Raw genomic sequence first — 20918 nt, 5'->3', positions numbered from 1 at the left:
ATCATTATTCATACTCGCTAATGTGTGAATGACTCATCCATCTGTAGACAGCAGAGAACAAAAAGTCACTGCAGGGGCCTGCAAGGGTGTGGGCGGTGGGGAAAAGTTCTCGCTAGATAATGGCACTTTCATACACATCCCTAAACTTTTGTGAGGCCCGTGTTCATTACACTGATGACTACAGTGGAAACTTCCATAAAATCTTTCCCTCAGATGAGCCTCAGCCTTTAGCTGCTTTATGCAGTTGAATCTGTAGCTCCCCAGATGTGCGGATTCATGCAGTGTATCCAGTGTTCAAGTGTGTCCACTTCCAGGGTGGGGCCTGCCTGGGGGGAAAATTGCACAAACAGGCTGACTGTTGCATTAAAGTTCAAAGACATGCTTTTAGGTCACTGCATTGTAGATACTTCCCTTAACACAGCAACCACTTGGCTGGCTTCTTTCAGGCTCTGCACCATATCTAAAAAATCTCTGTGTGATCAGGGACCCCGTATCACAGATTTACCTGATGGCTTTCTTTGAAGGAGCTGTCAACCCCAGGTGCCAGGAACACTGGATTTGGGATGCTGGCGATTCAGGGATTTATGCACGTGACTTTGGAAAAGACTTCTAGGTTGGAGTTTCGTCGATTCATTAGGGACCCGAGTCTTCAAGGGCTGAGCACTCTCGCCTGTTTGGAGTTCAGCGGACAGATTCTTGGTCGCCAGGTGTTTTCCACATGGATCTGGTCTCCATCACAGGTCAGCTCATTTGTAATGTAGTGGTTGGGTGAGGAGCGATGGGTGGAAATGCCTGCAGACCTATGGTTGGCCATTTATAATTTATAGCTTTAGGGGTCCAGGAACTGAGCCAATGACATGTGGCTGTCAGCCCAGCACTTGAGAGCTGCAAGGAGCCCCCAGCCCCAGGCTTTCAGGGACACCCAGGTCCTCCATCATCTTAGGATGTTGTCCAGATCTCTTTTCAGTGTAAAAGTTCATAACCTCACATCCATTTCCTTACCAAAGTGAGTTGGAAAGAGAAGACTTAGGGAGAGAGAAATGGGGGGCAATTCGAAGGGATGGTTGAAGTTATCAACTATTAAGAAAAATGATCTAAAACTTAGAAATTAGGCCCCCAAAACAGCTGCCTGTCATTCCTGTGTCCTACAAGAACAGTGTCTGATAAACTTGTTTACAGGTCACCAGACTTTATGACCAACTTGAGCCCGGAATGTGTAAACTTAGCTGTCAACTTGTAGGAAACCAGTAAGATGAAGGTTATTTTTGCCTGATGGAGAAAGCAGTCCCAAAGATCACGGTCTGATTGTCCTCTAAGTCGTGAAGCATTTCTGCATCTCACAATAATCGTATGCCATCGTCCTCCATCATTCTTTTCCTTCACGTGTGTGTTTCTCATATTCTCTGTTTAACCAGCCTGGTCGTGCCTGGATTCCCTCAGCAATAAAGGAATTTGAACCTCAGCATAATTCTCATATACATATGTAGTGAGCACATGACAGAGCCTTAATTTTGGAAAATTATACATTGATAGGGTATTGGAATTAGACAAATCTGAGCTCAAAGACGTGAACCTTGCTATCCTGGAGGTCTCAGAAGAACAGCAAAAATATCTGGAAGCCTCAATGTGCCATGTGAAAAACCTCCACAGAGGGCTACACTGGGTAGGAAATGAGCTGATGTTTATAAAGTGCTTGACACACAGCAAAAGGGAGGCAAAGGGAAGGAGATGCCTTGCGTCTCTCTCTTCCTTCCAGATGTGCCTGGATGGCTTTTGCCTGTGTGCTGAGCCCCTTCCCTCAGAGTCCAGGGGGAGGAGAGACAAAGGCCAGGACATTTGCCCCAGCCGCCCCATGGTCTGTGGAAAGAACCATCTCGTCATCCATCCACTCCTTTATAGGCACCAGCAGCCACTGAGGTTCTGGGATCCTAAAAGAATTCCTTTGGAGCTGTTTTCCGTAACCTGGAGCTTGACAATAGACAGCAGCTGTGTCCACCGCTCCTGGGGCCCAGTTGTTGCTTGACCAACCCTTTTGAGAGGCTTCATCAGGCACCTGCACCTGGGAGCAGCCTCCTAGTCCCTCCAGGCGGTCAGGGCTGCACGGGGCTGTCACCACTGGTATGCCCCTTTTCCTGCCCACCGAAGCATGACTGTCCGACAAACAGAACTTCCAGGAGGACAGATTAAGTGCTGTGATCACAAACTGCTTTCTGTGGTGCTGTGTGGGCAGGGGTGTTGCTTCCCTGTCCCCGTGTGCGGTGGCATGGTACATAGCGTGCCCATGACTGGGGCTGTGTGCTGCACATGTCAAGCAGCGAGCAGACCCGAAAGGCTGCCAGTCCACCTCAGGCGCTCATGAGCCCCAGGCCCAGGGGTGACTTGCGAAGGAGCCAACCCCCGCCATCCTGTTGGTCTGATTCGGTTTCAGGGCACCTCAGAGGTATGGGTGCAGACCAGGAGGAGAGCTGTGAACTTGACTCTGAAGTGTCCAGGCACTTCTCTCTCAGACCTGGGCTCCGGCTCCACCACCTACTAGCTGTGTGCGACCTGAAGCGAGGTGCTTAACTTTGGGACAGGAGGAGGACTCTTTGTAAGAGGAGGAGGATGACACACCTGTGTAATACAGTAGCTGTAACAGCAGAATGGGTCAATGGCGATAGCGCCTTTGACACAATGCTGGCAGGTGTGTGTTGAAGACATGAATTCTCTTTGCCCTCTCCTTTCTTCTACGCTGGAGGTTGTCTAGGTGCCGAGGTAGCGTCTACCATGGATATGACTTGGGTCAATAAAGCTTTATGAGCCCTGGATGGCAATGCCCAGATCAAACATGGAAATTGGACTAGCCCTTCTACAGAACCATGCAGCTTCTTGGCTGAGCCGGACCCTTTGCCGAAATGTTGTCCATAGGTCAATCGTAACTGCCTTCTTTCAAAAGCATATCTATCCTGTATCCCATTCTCTCTGCCTCTCAGAATAATAGCAGAGTGGAAAAGACACTCTATAAGCAGTACTGATCAGGAGAAATGCCTGTGTGTGCCCACATGCATATGCATGCCTGTGTTCGCACACTTGTGTGAACTCTAAGCACTCCTCAAATTATAGCTAGGAATTTGAGATAGAGCTGAGCAGAAACCAAGAGGTAAGCTATGGAGTCTAAAACTTGCTCCTTGTTTTGGGGCTATCTGATGGAAAGATAAATAATTAATACATCTTTGCCTAAGCATACACACCAAGAGAATTCATAATTCCTTTGAGTCACATTCTTACATGAATAAGCTGCTACATGTAAAGTGGTCTTAACTGTGTTGGCCCACAAATGTCAATCCTTTATTCTACTTTGTAAGAAGGTAATGAGACATGTTCTAAAAATGCATAGGTTAGGGGTGCTTGGGTGGCTCAGTTGGCTAAGGGTCCAACTCTTGGTTTCGGCTCAGGTCATGATTTCAGGGAGGTGAGATCGAGCTCCGCATCGGGCTCTGCGTTGGGTGTGGAACCCGCTTAAGATTCTCTTTCTCCTTCTCCCCCTACTTCTCCCTGCCCCCACTCTAAATCAATCAGTCTATCTATCTATCTATCTATCTATCTATCTATCTATCTATCTATCTATCTAGGCTGTTTATAGAAGGTGCCTTCTTTTTCTTTGCAAGAGAGCCTAAATTATCTTACTGCTTTCCACAGGCAATCAGTATCATCTGGCCTATTGCTTTTCTTCTCTTTTTTTCTCTCTGTCTCATTTCAAGCCCTAACTAGTTTTAGAAATGGTGGATCTCCATCTTTCCAACTACTATTCACAGGGGATGTTTCTGGTGGCCCTGTTAACTTTGACAGTATGAAGACCCCACAAGACAATTGCACTGGCCTGGTTCCATCCTTCCTAGGCCTTCACTCCCCAACTGCAGAAGCATCATTCACTGGTAGATTATGTGAATGTCATCCCCTGGGATTTCAAGGCCATTTATGTAAACTATAGTATGAATGGTGCCAATTGAACAATATGGTGGTATCAGGTCACACCAGATAGAGGCCTAGCCCGAGGCCACTTTCCTGGGCCTCCAGTTCTTGGTAGCCTTTTCTGTCTAGGGGAGCCCAATGCCTTTGCTAAACACACATACACACAAAGATACACACACACATATACATACTACCACCTCACCCCCCACCAACCTCCCCCTTTCTAAATGCTGTGCTCTAAGGTAAAGATGTTATTCCCCAGTGTTCCAGAGCTTTGTCATGTTGCTTGAAAAGGGAAAAAGAAAAACTTCTCTAGAAACAGAGAAACAGAAACTTCCCTAGGAAACAGAGCCCAGCACTCATTCCTCCAGCATGCTGCTATACCTCAAGACAAGGAAGTCTGCTTGGATGGGCCGGCTTGCCAGCCCTGGCTAACCTGAGCCTCTTGGGACTCTGTGGCTCTCCACCTGTTGCATCACTGGGTTGTGTACAGTCAGTGACCATTCGATTCTCAAGGTAAGATGAATGTGAAAAAGATTACCCTCCCAAATAGAGCATTGGGTTATTTGGAGGTATTTGTATGACAGCTATGTTCTAAATGTTCTTATTTAGCATGGCAATAAGCTGTAGGGGTGGCCAGCACTTTGGATATGTTGGAAACAGCACTGTATAGACACAGAGCCATTCCAGAGTTCTAGCTCTGCGCATCTGCTGTGCGTGTGGTGCTCTTCAGCTTTGCACAAACTAGTTTGTAACACGATATTCTAGTTCATCATGTGTGTGTGGTTTTCCAGCACTTGTGGGCAAGGAAAAGAAAGCAGAGTAGGTAGGAGACAGGATCATATAACACACATGATTTACAAACCATATGTTGAAGGCTATTTATTCAATGGTTAATAATATTTATTTAAAGTTCATTCCAGACCTTGTCCCTTCCCTCTTCCCTCCAGAAAAAAAAAATCTCAACTTTTAAATTTGTTACATCTCAGTTTTTAAGTATTTCAAACCTATTTCCTCTCCAATCTGTCAGAGCTTGAGCCTTCTTGCGCCTCAAAGGCCCATCTTAATGGGTTTCATGGAAGTGGAATTATTCCAAGAAGGAACGGAGGGAGGGGTATTGTTTTCTCCTTGTGCAGTTCTGTGGGGGTGACTTGTTCCCCGCAATGTTTGGGGTGGTGATGGCAAGAATGGGATTCATAATTGGTCAGCTCTATATCTGGGGCTATCTTAGCTATAGGCCAATTCATGTGGTTACTGCTGGTGAGTAGTACACAGTGCCTGGGATATGGTGGCCCTCGGAGGCTGCCCAGCTTGAAAACAGGCTCTTTCTCCTGGGAGGATCACAGTCCCTCCTTGGTCTCCAAACTGATTACTATGGATCTTCTGCCTTGACCCTACCCAGGAGATCCACTCAGTAGCCAAGGAGACCGCAAATCCAGCCCTGGAAATGTGAGAGCCCCCAACATCTTTAGCTTCTTGGTTGCTAATTACTCAGGTAGACCCCAGCTGGTCTCCTATCTTGACTTCCATATCTAGCGATTTCTGAGACTGCCTTGAGGCTTTCTCCTGACCTTTCTTGTTAATCAGCTTCCCTGACAGACTCTCGTGTGCTATTTAAGACACCATTAATGATTTCTGCATTTTCAAAGTTCTGTGTCATTGCTCCATGTGGGAGGAAGAAAAAGGTTCTATGTTCTACGTGTTTCATACATTACCAAGAAGAGGGTAGATTAGGCAATTTTTTCAAATTTACTTCACCACCGATCCCCCCTTCTTGCCAAATAATAACATTTTATGAAATACAAGCATTCACTAAATCTTAATTAGAGAGATGTTGACATTTGTATTGCTTCTCTATTGTCCATCAACATAAAGAAGAAAGTCCCAAACACTTGAGGACTTTCTTGCTCTCCATTCAACATTTACAGAGAGTGCCCCTACCTGAAACGACTCACTCACAATTATTCTCTGGTAGCAGTTAACAGTCATCACGCAAGAGACTAATCATATCTCTGAGACATTATTCCACCTGTACCAAGCCTTCTTAACTCACTTTAGCATTCATTATTGGTCCTGGAAACAATGAAGAACAATGGTATGACTAAAACCTTGGGACACTTACTTGAGGGAGTCAAGAGCATCGCTGACTGCATTGGCAAAATTGATATCCGTTGGGACGTTTTTATATTCTAGGCAGTAAGTAGGTCTGACCCCAAGAATCTCAACCTCACAGCCTGAGAAGGAAAAAGATGGTAAATGGTTACTTTCTTCAATAATAAAGTATATATATATATATATATATATATATATATATATATATATATATATATAATAAAGGTAGGTTTTTGAGCTTATTTCAGGAAGCAAACACCATTACTCAAAATAAAAATCTTTGTTCATTTTCATGAAATAAAAGAACTTACTGCTGATAGGTGGTATATTTAACTGTAATTTTACTTAACTGGAGCAGAGGTTCTCAAATATTGTTCCTATACAACACTGGCGTCCCATGATAGGGACTAACAAAAATTGGTTAATGTTTGTCTTTTCTAATTTGAAACAAAATTAATTCATACACAGAAAGGTCTCAATTAAAACTTTTTCCCATAGATTTTTCATAACTGCTGAGTCTTCTAGTGTGTTTTTGTCTATTCTAAAATCAAGTATTAGGTAGTATCTGATTAGTCCTGGAATAATAAAATAAAAATTTCAGTAGTCTAACTGGACTAAGAAATGCCACACTAAATTAGCAAGCCTAAAAATCACTGAATTAAAGCAGGGATTCTGAGATACGACTTTGCCTCTCCCAAAATGAAGTAAAAGATTTTTTTTAAAGGATTTTATTTATTTATTTTAGACAGAAAGAGCACGAGAGTGGTGGGGGAGTGGGTGGGGCAAGGAAGAGCAGAGGGTGAGGGACAATCAGACTCCTCCGTGTTGACTGCAGAGCCAGACGTGAGGCTTGGTCCCATGAGCCTGAGATCATGACCTGAGCCGCAATCAAGAGTCAGAGGCCCAACCAACTGAGCTTCCCAGGCGCCCCAAAATGAAGTAAAAGAATTAAGGGCATTGAGATGTTAGGAGCTGCTATGGCCTCAGCTTCACTGCCCCAGGCCCCTGGACAAGTAGAAGTAATTGCTCTGAGGAAGAGACACCCAAACTTATTACCAAAATATAGGGCAGGAGAGGTATGAGCAAGCCTCAGTTTAAGTTCGTTGACTATTATTGGGCACCTACCATGAACTAGTCACTGTGTTCAGACATAGTGGAAACAAAAATGTGTCAGTCAGGGTCTTCATCCTGGAGCATCCCAGAATCTAGTCTAGTGGGAAGAGAAATTTGGGGAAATATGGTAATATGTGAAGTCTAAAATGAGGTGCACACTTACTGGTGTGGGATCTCAGATGAGGGACATCTACTTGAGGGATTATTTCTTCCTGGAAGCCTTCCTTGAATCCCCAGGTTGGGCTCAGTCTTATAGACTGCATTTGGCCAATGTGTCAGGGCATGGGGGTGGGGAAGGAAGGGACATCCCAAGCAAAGAGAGAAGCAGAAGCAAAAGTTCAGAGATGAGAAACAACAAGGTTAGTGTGGGGAACTATACACAAAATAAAGCTCTGGACAAGGAGTGCCAGGAGACAAGATGGTGAGCATTCTTATAGCCCAGGAAAAATGATTTCTCAAGGTAGAGGTAAGTAAAGTGGAACAAGTTGGGAGTAAGCAGGAAAGGAACGTCTCTGTCAGGAAACACATTAACCCCACTCCTGGGTATATCTGCTAGTCCGTTACAGCTCATTTATAAGAAGGTGGGGCAGCCTCCAAGAATTCCTTACTCCAGCATACCATAGCAAAGCTGAGTGCTCCATGGAAGAGTTCATCTCTCTCTGCCTGGTATCTTGGGAGAGCAAGGGCTATCCAGGACAATTAAGATAGGCCTAGAAGGCAGGCAGCTCCCCTTCCAAGGCCTGTTTGTTGAGTAAGATGATTAGGCTAGATGACCCAAGAGTAAATCCTGCCCATGAGTTCTTGAAGAAAATTCATTATGGTAAGAAATGCCAGTGGGATCTTGACTGGTTATAGCACTTTACATATCTGTGTTTCATCTGTTGAAGGTTTTTTGTGAATGTTTATTGTTCTTGCAAAGCTGTTTATTCAACAATGTATGAAGGCCATTCTTTGTATCTACTCTGTGCTCAGTGTCAGCATTCAGAAGCAAATAAGACACCACCTATCCTTTAAAACTTTAGCAGCCTTATACAGTGTGCTCAGGTATCTTCTTCTGGCATATCTGATACATGGGTATTATGAGTTTGCAAGTAATGGAATTTTGATCATGGTTTTAGCAGATAAAAGAAACTGCACACTTTTTTATGTTTGCACATTAATATCAATCAGTATTTTTTATACTAAATAAGAATTATGTTTGTTAATATTATCAGTCATATATTCTCTTAATCCTCTTATTGGATTAAAATGAATCTGAATTTAACACTGGCATAGCAACATAGATCACCTGAGAAATTTACCCTTTCCTCAAGTTAAAGGAGGATACAAACAACTTTTTATCGATTAGTTACATGTAGAATTCTATAGTAAAGATAGAGATAACATGTGGCAAAGTAGATCCATTTTTTTTATTTTTATTTTTTATTCTTAAAAATTACAATGAATTTTAACTCATTCCAGAACCATAGCAGCATTTTCTAAAAGCTAAGGGTAGGACAGGAGAACTCAGAGAAATTTCCCCCAAGTACACAAACCCTCCACTGAGCGCAAGGCAACAGCTCATCAAAGGCTAGGGACAGAACATCAAAGGGGAGAGAGGTCTTCCCAGCTGCAGAAAGTTGAGGACAATGCTGGAGAGAAAAAGAACTCAGTGATTCAAAAAGTAGGCAACATAAAATTTCCATGTGAAGAACAGAGAGTTCTCCACTGGACAAATTCCAAGACCTGATAAAGGGATAATCCTTATCTTCCCTCATGACATTTGAAACTAGTGGCAAAGTAAATCTAACTAAAGCTTCAAAAAACCCCAGATCCAGCTCAACTACAGATTAGATTGACTTAGCCTCCACTCTAAAGGCCTGACATAGGAGGAGGCATGAATTTTTCTCAGGGTAAATATCATTTGCTACACTCTCTACTGTTCTTTTTCAGATAATGTTTGGCATATAATAAAAAATCATGAGATGTACTAAGAAGCAATAAAATGTGCCTCATAATTAAGAGAAAAATATTCAACAGAACCAGATCCACAGATGACACAAATGTTGGCCAGAAAGGGTAAACATAAAAGAAATTTCTTTAAGAGATCACTGACTGTTTAAAGCAAAATTAAAAGCAATATACAATGGGGTTTACAATATTATATATAAGTAAATAGATGACAATAAGAATATAAGGAATGTATAAATGGACAAATGGCATTATAAAATTTAAAAACTGTAACTTCATTGTGAAATATAAAATATTAACTCAGGGTAGAACATGAATAAGTTAAGGATGCATGTTGGTATGTCTAGAGTAACCATTAGGGAAAAAAAAAAACAATAAAATCTGAAATCAATAGAGAAAATATAACAAAATTCTAAAAGCATTCAATTAATGGAAAAGAATATAGGAAATGAGCAACAGATGAATAAAAACAGTTAAGACATAACAAAATAATACAAACATGGTAGGCTTATACCCAACCATACCAATAATTACCAAATACTATCAAATGTAAATGAACTAAATACTTTATTTAAAAGGCAGAGATAGACTGGATAAAAAATTAAGACCCAAATATATACTATCTATAAGAGAAAAAATTTAAAAGATAAATACACTGGTTAAAAAGAAAGGGATGGAAAAAAGTTACATCATGCAACAATAAATATAAGCAGTTGATACGGTTATACATCAAAATAGATTTTTATGAAATATTAAATGATAGTGAGGATGAGAAACTAAAACATTTATAATTTTCTGGTGGGATAATAAAATTATGTGGTCACTTTATAAAATTGTTCATCAGTTTCCTATAAAGTTACATATACATTATCCAAAGACCCAACAATTTTGCCCCCTAGGTATTTACACAAGAGGAATGAAAACATATGTCCTCAAAAAGACTTGTGCAAAAATGTTCATAGTAGCCTTAGTTATAATAGCTCCAAATTGGAAATAACCCAAATACACATAAATATGAGAATGGAAAAACAATTTTTGATATATCTATGCAATGAAATACTACTCAACAGTGAAAAACAGTAAACTACTGATACATGCCATCTGGAGTGTAACTCAAAAATCTTACAATGAGTAAAAGAAGGCAGACACAGAAGAATATATATGGTGTGATTCCATTTATATTAAGCCTGAGAATAGACAAAATGAATCTATAATAATACAAATCAGAAAACGTTTGCTTCTGGGGACAGGGAGTGGCTGAATGAAAGGAAGAATGACTGTGGGAAAATGTTTTATCTTGATTTGGGTGGTAGTTACAGAGATGCGTGCAATTTTAAAAAATGCACCAAACGCTACTATTATGATCTATCCATTTTATTGTATGTAAATTATATCTCAAATATTAAATGGTAATACAACTTAATGGAGGACCTTTAATATGCATAACATTGTATTAAGATGTGGATAATGTTCAATAAAGATGGTATTGTACAAAGATTAATAATAATAATAACAATCTATTATTGACTGACTACTATGGACCAGTGTTAATACACTTTACTTGGTATAAAACGTACGCATCCTGTAAGCTGATAGTCCCTCCATTTTACACACAAGGAACCTACGTCAAAAAAGTAAAGAGATTTCCCCATTATCACAGGGCAAGAACAAGAAAAAGCTGACATTCGAATCTAGTTTTATCTGACTCCAAAGCCTTAGGTATTATTTTAAAATGGTATCTGGCAATTTCAGACATACAAGGGCAGAAATTATGCTCTCCGTACTATAAAGATTTACTCAAGCTTACTGAAAAATAAGTCAAAATAAAAGAATCCAAGAATGAAGAAGTTAGGGTTTTAAAATAAATAGCAACAAACAATGAAATGGCAAAACATAATTAAATTCAGTAATAAATATTAATGTAGCTATGTGAAAATATTCTATTAAAAATTTGAAAAATGAGAAAATATTTTATTGAAAAATTTAATGTAATAATCTGGATCTAAAGTTCCAAATTATTTCAACAAAAATTGGAGGAGAGTGCCAGGGAAGGAAGGAAAAGCATTTTCATTGTTGTTGGAGGAAAGAGATGGTCAATATATGTTTCATTCTAGACATTGACTTAAAGATTAGAATATAAAGATTGGGAGTTATATATGCATAACTTCCAAATCACTAAAAAAGAAGCATATGAAATTAACTTAATATCAAAATAGATGAAAAGTGAAAAAGATTAGAAAAGGAAATATCCAGGAAGCACTAATACTGAAAACATAATACAAGACAAAACCAACTGTATTAGTTTCAAAATAAATGTGAATGGATTAAACTCTGAAAGAATGTGAAGATGAAACAAACAAAATCCAACTATCAAATACTTTAAAAATTTACACTTGATATAAAACGACACAGAAAGGTTAGATATAAAAGAGTGGATGAAACCCACCCCCTGAACCAAAAAAACACCCCAAAGTTAGTGTCAAAAACCTGAAATAACTACAAATCCACATTAACAGTTAAGAATGTGTATACTTGTTAAGAGGGGAGATCTTTTTTTTTTTTTTTTAAAGATTTTATTTATTTGATAGAGAGAGACACAGTGAGAGAGGGAACACAAGCAGGGGGAGTGAGAGAGGGAGAAGCAGGCTTCCCGCCGAACAGGGAGCCCCATGCGAGGCTCGATCCCAGGACTCCAGGATCATGATCTGAGCTGAAGGCAGACACTTAACGACTGAGCCACCCAGGCACCCCAAGAGGGGAGATCTTAAAAGTTCTCATCATAAGAAAGAATAATTTGTAACTATGTGTGGTGGTGGATTTAACTAGACTTATTGTGATAATCATTTTACCATATATATGTCAAAGCATTCTGTTGTATACCTGAAATGAATACAATTTTAATATAATTTTATCTCAATAAAAAATAAATAAAAATAAAAAAGAATAGGTATGATTACTTATATATCATTAATATACACAACACACACACAGTAGTCTTGGGAAAATAAAGTGCAAAATTGCAATCTTGGTGGAAGATTTTAATGACAACTCAAAAAATAAAGAATAAATGATATATAAGATACAGCTATATAAAGATATGAAGGATTTGAATTTTTTAATTTAAATTCAATTAATTAACATATAATGTATTATTAGTTTCAGAGGTAGAGGTCAGTGACTCATCAGTCTTATATAATAGCCAGTGCTCATTACATCACGTGCCCTCCTTAATACCCATCACCCAATTACCCCATCCCCCCACCCGCCTCCCCTCCAGCAACCCTCAGTTTGTTTCCTATGATTAAGAGTCTCTTATGGTTTGTCTCCCTCTCTTATTTCATCTTGTTTTATTTAAAGAGATAGAGAATTTGAATATTAGTATCAATAAGCTGGATTCAATAGATATTGAAAATTTTATTTTATTATTATTGAATATTCAATATTATCAAACCGAACAGAAAAGCTGATCGTATTCTGGTCCACAAAGAAAATCTCAATAACTTCCAAAAAGCAGAAATTTTATAGGCCACCATGCACATAGTCTGATCACAGGTAATAAAATTAGGAATTAATCATAACAGTTAACTAAAAATAAATCCTAATCCTTATAAATGAAAAAGAAAACCCTTATGTAACTTGATGTAAAGAGGAAATGAAACTTTCACTGACGCGCTAGATATTAACTACAGTGAAAATTATACTTTTCAAAACTTCATGGGATGCATTTTCATTTAGGTCGGAAGCAAATCAGGAATGTTGCCATCACTGCTGCAGTTTATTACTGTTATAAAACTTCTTATCAAGGCAGTTAACAAGAAAAGGAAATAAAAAAATGAGTGCTGGAAACCAGAAGGCATGCCTGAAGAGCTCATCTGCACGAACATTTTAAAAACGTTTTGTCTGTAAATTGTGGCAAAATACTCATACTGCTTCATGACACGTACAGAAACACACACACAGCAGACACAAAAGTTTCACCAAACTATGAACAATGCAGGCTAATGCTTTCTTGTTCTATTCTATTCTGTTGTTGTTGTTGTTTTTTTTTTTAATACTGATTAGCAATCCATAAATTGGTTGTCCTCTATGGATCAACACCAATATGAGCCATACACCTCGGTGTGAATTTCTGAGTCCCTCTCGTCCTTTGAGAATAATGTTGTTAGGCGATATTCACACAATTTTTATCGTATGCATGCTTCGCCCAGCAAACCACTTCTAGGAACATATTCTAAGCAAGTTGTATATATAAGCATCTTCATTACACTCTTATTTATAACATAAAATAAAGATGCAATTTAAATGTTTGGTAGAGGGGCGCCTGGGTGGCTCAGTTGGTTAAGCGACTGCCTTCGGCTCAGGTCATGATCCTGGAGTCCCTGGATCGAGTCCCGCATCGGGCTCCCTGCTCGGCAGGGAGCCTGCTTCTCCCTCTGATCCTCCCCCCTCTCATGTGCTCTCTCTCTCTCATTCGCTCTGTCTCAAATAAATAAATAAATAAAATCTTTAAAAATAAATAAATAAATGTTTGGTAGAGCGGTATGGTTAAATTATATGTAGGCATTAAAATCATTTTGTCGTTTGTGTTTACTGGCATAATATTTTAGGTGAGAGGCTAGTAAGTAGTATGTAAAGGATGATCTCATTTTTATAAATATTTATTTTTTTATTTTTTAGATTTTTACTTATTTATTTATTTGACAGAGAGAGAGAGAGCACAAGCGGGGGAGCAGCAGAGGGAGAGAGAAGCAGGTTCTCAATAAGCAGGGAGCCCGATGAAGGGCTCAATCCAAGGACCCTGGGATCATGACCTGAGCCGAAGGCAGACACAACCCACTGAGCCACCCAGGCATCCCATCATTTTTATAAATATTTAAAGCATATTTGTGTACAAAAAAGAGTGGAAATGAATATAAGAAAATGAGTATTAGAAAAGACAAATTTGATCGCTGGTTTGGTAGACTCTTTCGGGCTAAATTGAAGTTATTCTGAACTCCCTTCTCCCTTTCCACCCCTTGCTGTAGAAGGAAGAAAGCTATCTTACTTCCTCAGAATCCCCTGTGGCCAGGAATGGTCAGATAACTTCGTACTGGCAGTGAGATCTGCTGAGGAGCTAAAGGTGGAAAGTTTCGCTTCCATATGAAAGATAAAGTGCTTTGCTGGCACTGCCTCTTTCCATCTTTTCCAGTTTGGAATGCAGGTTGTGAGGATGTGATCACTGGACCTACAGCAGCCATCTTGAAACCATGAGGTAGCACGTGTGAAGATAAAAAACAAATATGCTAAAATGTAGCCAAAGGGTATAACAAGCTTGGGGTTTTTTGTTTTTTTTTCAGGTTTATGTCTTTTTTTTTTTTTTTTATGTTATGTTAGTCACCATACAGTACATCATTAGTTTTTGATGTAGTGTTCCATGATTCACTGTTTTCGTATAACACCCAGTGCTCCATGCAATACATGCCCTCCTTAATACCCATCACCGGGCTAACCCATTCCCCCATCCCCTCCCCTCTAAAACCCTCAGTTTGTTTCTTGGAGTCCATAGTCTCTCATGGCTCGTCTCCCCCTCCAATGAGGTTGTTAAGCAGATGAACCCCATAAAGTGCTTCTTGTGATGCAAATAAATTCCCATATGTGTATCCATTGTTCACTGTTAGCTAGATTTTCTATTACTTGCAGCAGACAATTCCTAACTGATTCAGAGAGATTGTGGTTGACTTTTAATTCTTACTATTGTTTATTGAATTGAACCAAGTTTACTAAAATAAATATTATTTTTGTAATAGGAAACCAAAAATGTACAAAAGTTCTATTGTATTACTATTCAGTTTTTAAAATTTTTAAATAATGCTGACATAAACATTCTTGTACATGTTCTTTGATGCATTTAGGTATGCATTTCTGTTGGAATATATGTAGGAGTAGAATTGCTAGATTTGGGGGTATGCATATGTTCAACTTTATTAGATAATGCCAAAGAGTTTTTCAAAGCTGTTTTTTTAGTTTGCCCCTACCAACACTTTATGAGACTTCCAGCTGATCCATCCTTACCATCACTTGGATTTGTCAGTTTTTTTAATGAACCATTTTCCATGTGTGTGTAGAGTTATCTCATTGCAGTTTATTGTTCATTTTTCTAATAAACAATGATGTTGAGGATCTTTACATATGACCATTGGGATACCCAGTTATGTAAAGTGGCAGTTCAAATCTTCTAGGGTTTTCTATTGAGTTGGCTGTTTTTTGTAGGAGTTGTTCATATATTCCAGATACGAACTTCTTTTTGTTATACTTCCTTCCACTCTGTGGAATTCTTTTTGCCCTTAATGATGTCCTTTCAAGAAGTTCCCAATTTTCAAGAAGTTCCCAAGAAGTTCTATTTTCTTTGTCATTTTTCTATATTATGCTATTTTTTTCCTGTTTAAGAAATATTTTTCTTACCCAAGGTCATGAGGATATTATATTCACCTATGTATTCTTCTAGAAGCTTTATGTTTTACATTTTACATTTAGATCTATAGTCCACCCGGAATTACCTAGAATTTTTATGGATAGTGTTAGATAGGAGTCTGAATATATATATATACACACATTCAATAGACGTTTTATAATTTTTTAAAAAGATCACCTTTCATTACTGCTCTAAAGTGTCTCCCTTGTCATAAATCAGGTATTGCGGGTCTGTTTCAAAAGTATATAAAGTAGGGATGTGCCTCGGTGGCGCAGAAGGTTAAACGTCCAACTCTTGGTTTGGGCTCAGGTCCTGATCTCAAGTTTTGTGAGATGGAGCCCCGGGTAGGGCTCAGTGCTCAGCATGGAGTCTGTTTCTGGTTCTCTCTTCCTCTCCCTCTGCCCCTCCTTCTCATGCTCTCTCTCTCTCTCAAATAAATAAATAAATCTTTTTTTAAAAAGAATATCTAAACTTTACTCTTAGTCTATTTGTCTACTCTTGTGTAAATACCATTTTGTGTTCATTTTTGTAGTTTTAAAATGTCTGTATTTAATGGGGGTAAATCTTCCAGTTTTATTCATTTGACTCAAGATTGTTTTTGCTATTCTTGAACCTGCATTTCCATATAAATTTTAGAATTGACCTGCCAATTGACATACACAATTCACACACACACATACACACACACACACAAGCTGCTGGAATTTTGATTGGGATTAATTACACTGAACCTATAGATCAAACTTTGGGAAAGTTGATATAATATTAAGATTTCCAATTGATTAATGTAATATATTCCTCCACTTTTTAAGGTCTTTTTACATTTCTCTAAATAATTTTCTAAGTGAAGTTCTCAAGTCATTTTTGTTAGATATATGCCTTTATTTTTTTGTGTTTAGATTCTATTGTAAATAATATTGTTTTTTTAAAAAAGATTTTATTTATTTACTTGACAGAGAGGGAGAGAGAACATGCGCAAGCAGGAGGAGCCACAGACAGAGGGAGAAGCAGGTTCCCCGCAGAGCAGAGAGCCTGACGCAGGGCTTGATCCCAGGACCCTGGGATCATGACGGGAGCCGAAGGCATACGCTTAACCAACTGAGCCACCCAGTCACCCCAATGATATTGGTTTTTAAATTTCATTTTCTAACTTTTTGTTCCTAATATATATAAATACAATAGTTTTAAAATGTTGACCTTATATCAAAAGACTTATCTCATTAACTCTAAACATGAATTCTTTTGGATTTTTGCAGAGTCATCTAGAATAATGACAATTTTTTTTCTTCTTTTTGTTTTATTTTTACCCCTGCCCTCCGCACCACAATCCCCAACTAAATAGGACCTCCAAATATAATTTTGAATAGAAGTCATGGCAGGAGCCATCCTTATCTCATTCCTGAACCCATTTATTATCAACTATTATGTTTGCTATAGGGTTTTTGTAGATATTCTTTTTCAGATTAAGGAGGTATTTTACTAGTTACCCAAGTTCATTCTAATAAATTCCAGTTTCGTTTACTAAGAGGTTTTTTTTTTTATGAATGGTTGTTGTTACTTATCAAATAGTTTTTATGTATCTACTAAGATGATCAAGTGTTTTTTTTATTTTTATTCTGTTGCTGTTGTGAATTCATTGATAGATTTTAAAATATGAAACCTATCTTTTATGCCTGTAATAAACCCAATTTGGTTGGCATATATTATTCTATTTATGTATTGATTGATTCAGTTTACAAATATTTTGTTTAGAATTTTTATATCTATGTTCATGAAAAAGGTGTCCTATAACTTTCTTCTTGTCACATTTTAGTATCGAGCTTATGCTGACTTCATTATGGATGTGATTTATCATTATACATTCTCTGAAAGAGTTTGTGTAAGACTGGTGTTACTTTTTCCTTACATGTTTGAAAACTTCACTAGTGGAGGCATCTAATACTGGGGTATTCTGCTTTTATTTATTTTTTATTATTTTTTGAAGATTTTATTTATTTATTTGAGAGAGAGAGAGAGAATAAGCCAGGGGAAGAGCAGAGGGAGAGGGCGAAGCAGACTCCCTGCTGAGCAGGGATCCCAATGTGGGACTTGATCCCAGAACCCTGGGATCATGACCTGAGCCAAAGGCAGATGTTTAACTGACTGAGCCATCCAGGCATCCCTAGGGAAGGATCTTAAAGATTTAATTTAAAAATAGATATAAAAGTATTCCAATTTTCTATTTCTTTTTGTCCATTTGGTAATTTTTCTCCAGAAAACTGTCTATTTCATTTACATTTTCAAATACATCGGCATAACATTTTTCGTAATATTATTTTACTGGCTTTTTAATGTCTGTAGGTTCCATGTTGATGCTCCCTTTTCCATTTTATTATTGGTTATTTGTGTCTTCTCTTTTTATTCCTTGATAAGCCTTGTCAAGGTTTCACCCATTTTATTAGATTTTCTTTTTTTTTTAAAGATTTTATTTACTTATTTATTTATTTTAAGAGAGAGAGAGTGGGAGCTGGGGGAAGGAGCAGAGGGAGAGGGACAAGAAGACTCTGTGCTGAGTGCTGAGCCCAACAAGGGGCTTGATCCCATGACCCTGAGATCATGACCTGAGCCAAAATCAAGAGTCAGACACTTAACCGACTGAGCCATCCAGGCGCCCCTCGTTTTTTTCTAATAACAAATGTGGCTTTGTCAATCCCTTCTCTCATATGTTTGCTTTCTACTTAATTTCTGTTCTTATTGTTATTGTTGCCTTTTTTCCATTTGGTGGAATTTAATTTGCTTTGAGATGGAGACTTAGATTATTGATTTTCAGCCATTATTTTTATCTATATATGCAAATATAAGTATTTATTTCCTTTCAAGCATGAGTTTAGTTGCATCCCATTTATCCTGCTACATTTTATGTAGTATTTTCACTAACCTTCCATTCAAGATATTTTCTAAATTTCCACTGTATCTTTTTCTCTGAACCATGAATTATTTAGAAGTCTCTGGTTATTTTCCAAAATATGAGGATTTAAAGTTTTCTTTCTATTATTGACTGTACTTTAATTGCACTGTGGTTAGAGAACACATTCTGTACAATTTCACACTTCTCCAATTTGTTGAGAAATGCTTTATGACTAACATATGGTCATTTTTTACAAATGTTCCCTGTGCACTTGAGAATAATGTGTATTCATCAGTTGTTGGGTGTAGTGTTCTAGTAATGTCAATTAGGTAAATATGTTAATTATGTTGTATAAATTTTCTGTACCCTTCTAACTTTTTTGTTCTCTTATTTTATCAGTTATTGAAAAGAAGTCTTAAAATCTTCCAATATATTGTGAATTTACCTATCACTCCTTTAGTTCTGTCAATTTTTGCTTTATTATTTTGAGATTGTACAATTAGGAGTATTACAATTTAGAATTGTTACATTTTCTTGGTGGATTGAACCTTATATCAACATAAAGTATCCTTCTTTATTATAAAAATAGTCTAGGTTTTTAGTATACATTGATTGATATTCGTATAGCAGCACCAGCTCTCCCTTGGTTAATTTTTTTGTGTCATATATCTTTTTAAAAATGTTATTACTTAAAATTTTTCCACATACTGGGCGCCTGGGTGGCTCAGATGGTTAAGCGTCTGCCTTCGGCTCAGGTCATGATCCCAGGGTCCTGGGATCGAGTCCCGCATCAGGCTTCCTGCTCCTTGGGAGCCTGCTTCTCCCTTTGCCTCTCTCTCTCTCTCTGTGTGTCTCTGTCTCTCATGAATAAATAAATAAAATCTTAAAAAAAAAATTTTTCCACATATTTACATTTAATGTATGCCTTTTATAAGCAGCATATATTAGGTTTTGTTTTTGTCCTGTCAGATGATAGTTGTTTTTAATGAAATGTCTATTAAAGTTTAACATAGACAAAAAATGAATAAATCATAATTGTACAGGTCAATGAATTCCTATAAAGTGAATGCAGCTGTGTAACCAGCACACAGATCAGGAGACAGAACATTACTATCACACATAGGCACCTTCTAGTCCCTATTCTCCCAAATGTAAACACTATTCTAACAATGTGAATTGGTTTCACATGCTTTTGAACTTTAAACAAATAGAATAACTGAGATTAATTGAAATAATAAAATATTAGTAAAAAAGTAAACTTTTACACGTAATGTATTTACTGATATCTTTGTGTTTCAATCAGCCATCTAACTAAATGCCTTGTATCACACATTTGATAGGTTTTCTTTCTTTTCTTGATTTCTTTTGGGCTAAGTATTATTATTGTTGTTCCATTTTCAGCCTTTATTAGCTTGTTATTTATATATTTTAATTAATATCTTCTTGGCATAGGGCCCTGGATATGACAAAAAATTGAAATATTGATCTACTGAAGTCTAATATAAATTTGCATTTCTGTACCTTCTTAGAAAATATAAAGATGTTTGAATGCTTTAAATTTTACATTTCTCCCACCTTCTGTGCTTCTGTTGTTCATGTATTTTAATTCTCTTTGGATTTTTAATCTAAATATTATTATTATTACTATTATTGTTTTACCTTTACCTACATATTTACCCTTTCTGTTGCTCCTCATTCTTTCCTCCTTTGTGCTCCCATCTGTGACCATTTTCTTTCTACCTAAAGAATTTAGTATTTCCTTTACTCTAAACCTGCTGGCAATAAATTCTCTGTTTTCTGCCTCTAGAAAAAGTCATTTTTGAGTGTTCATTTCTGAAGGTTATTTTCAATGGCTATAGAATTTGGGGTTGATAATTTTTTTTTTATCACTTTGAGGATACCATTCCATTGCCTTTCTTGATTCCAATATTTCTGCTGGAAAATCAGCTATCAGTCTTAATATAGACCCTTTGAAAAGTTTCCTCTTGCAATTTTTAAGATTTTCTCTTATCTGTGGTTTTTAGCAGTCCTGAAATTCACAATATTCTTTCCTGGATTTCATGGCATTTCTTGAATCTATGATTTGATAGCTCATGTCTGTTTTGGGAAGTCCTCAAACATTATTTGTGTTGTATTGCTTGTGTCTCTAATCCATTTGTGGCCTTTTCACCATACCCAATATGTCTCTTACATTCTTTTCTACATTTTCCATTCTTTTGCTTCTCCACATTTAAGCTGGATAGCTGTCTTCAGTTCTAGAATTTACTTTTTAAAAAAGATTCTAGTTGGTTAGTGCAAGTCTCCATTTTGTCATTTAGTTCTTTTATCATCATTCCTTAAAGTCCATGTCTGATAGGTGGATCATTAGTGGGTTTAAGTTTACCATCTGTTTATTTCTCCTGATTTTTCAGTCAAGCCTTGTTTTCCTATATTCTGGTTATTTTAAAAAATTGA

General features: G+C 37.7%; 1 protein-coding gene across 1 annotated transcript in view; it reads right to left on the bottom strand.

Annotated features, from left to right (window-relative positions):
* Positions 1–20918, bottom strand: part of ENPP6 (ectonucleotide pyrophosphatase/phosphodiesterase 6) — a 112893-nt gene that overhangs the window by 25292 nt on the left and 66683 nt on the right. The window contains exon 3 of the mRNA XM_045879628.3: positions 6074–6185. Within this exon, the coding sequence (XP_045735584.1) occupies positions 6074–6185 (112 nt within the window). The remainder of the gene's footprint in view (positions 1–6073; positions 6186–20918) is intronic.

This window comes from Mirounga angustirostris, unplaced genomic scaffold (assembly GCF_029215605.1).
Source record: "Mirounga angustirostris isolate CCGP_5_RB_7025 unplaced genomic scaffold, mMirAng1.0.hap1 SCAF_2, whole genome shotgun sequence".
NCBI classification, from domain to species: Eukaryota; Metazoa; Chordata; class Mammalia; order Carnivora; family Phocidae; genus Mirounga; species Mirounga angustirostris.
Note: the sequence above shows the minus strand (reverse complement) of the source record. Positions and strands in the feature narration are given on the sequence as shown.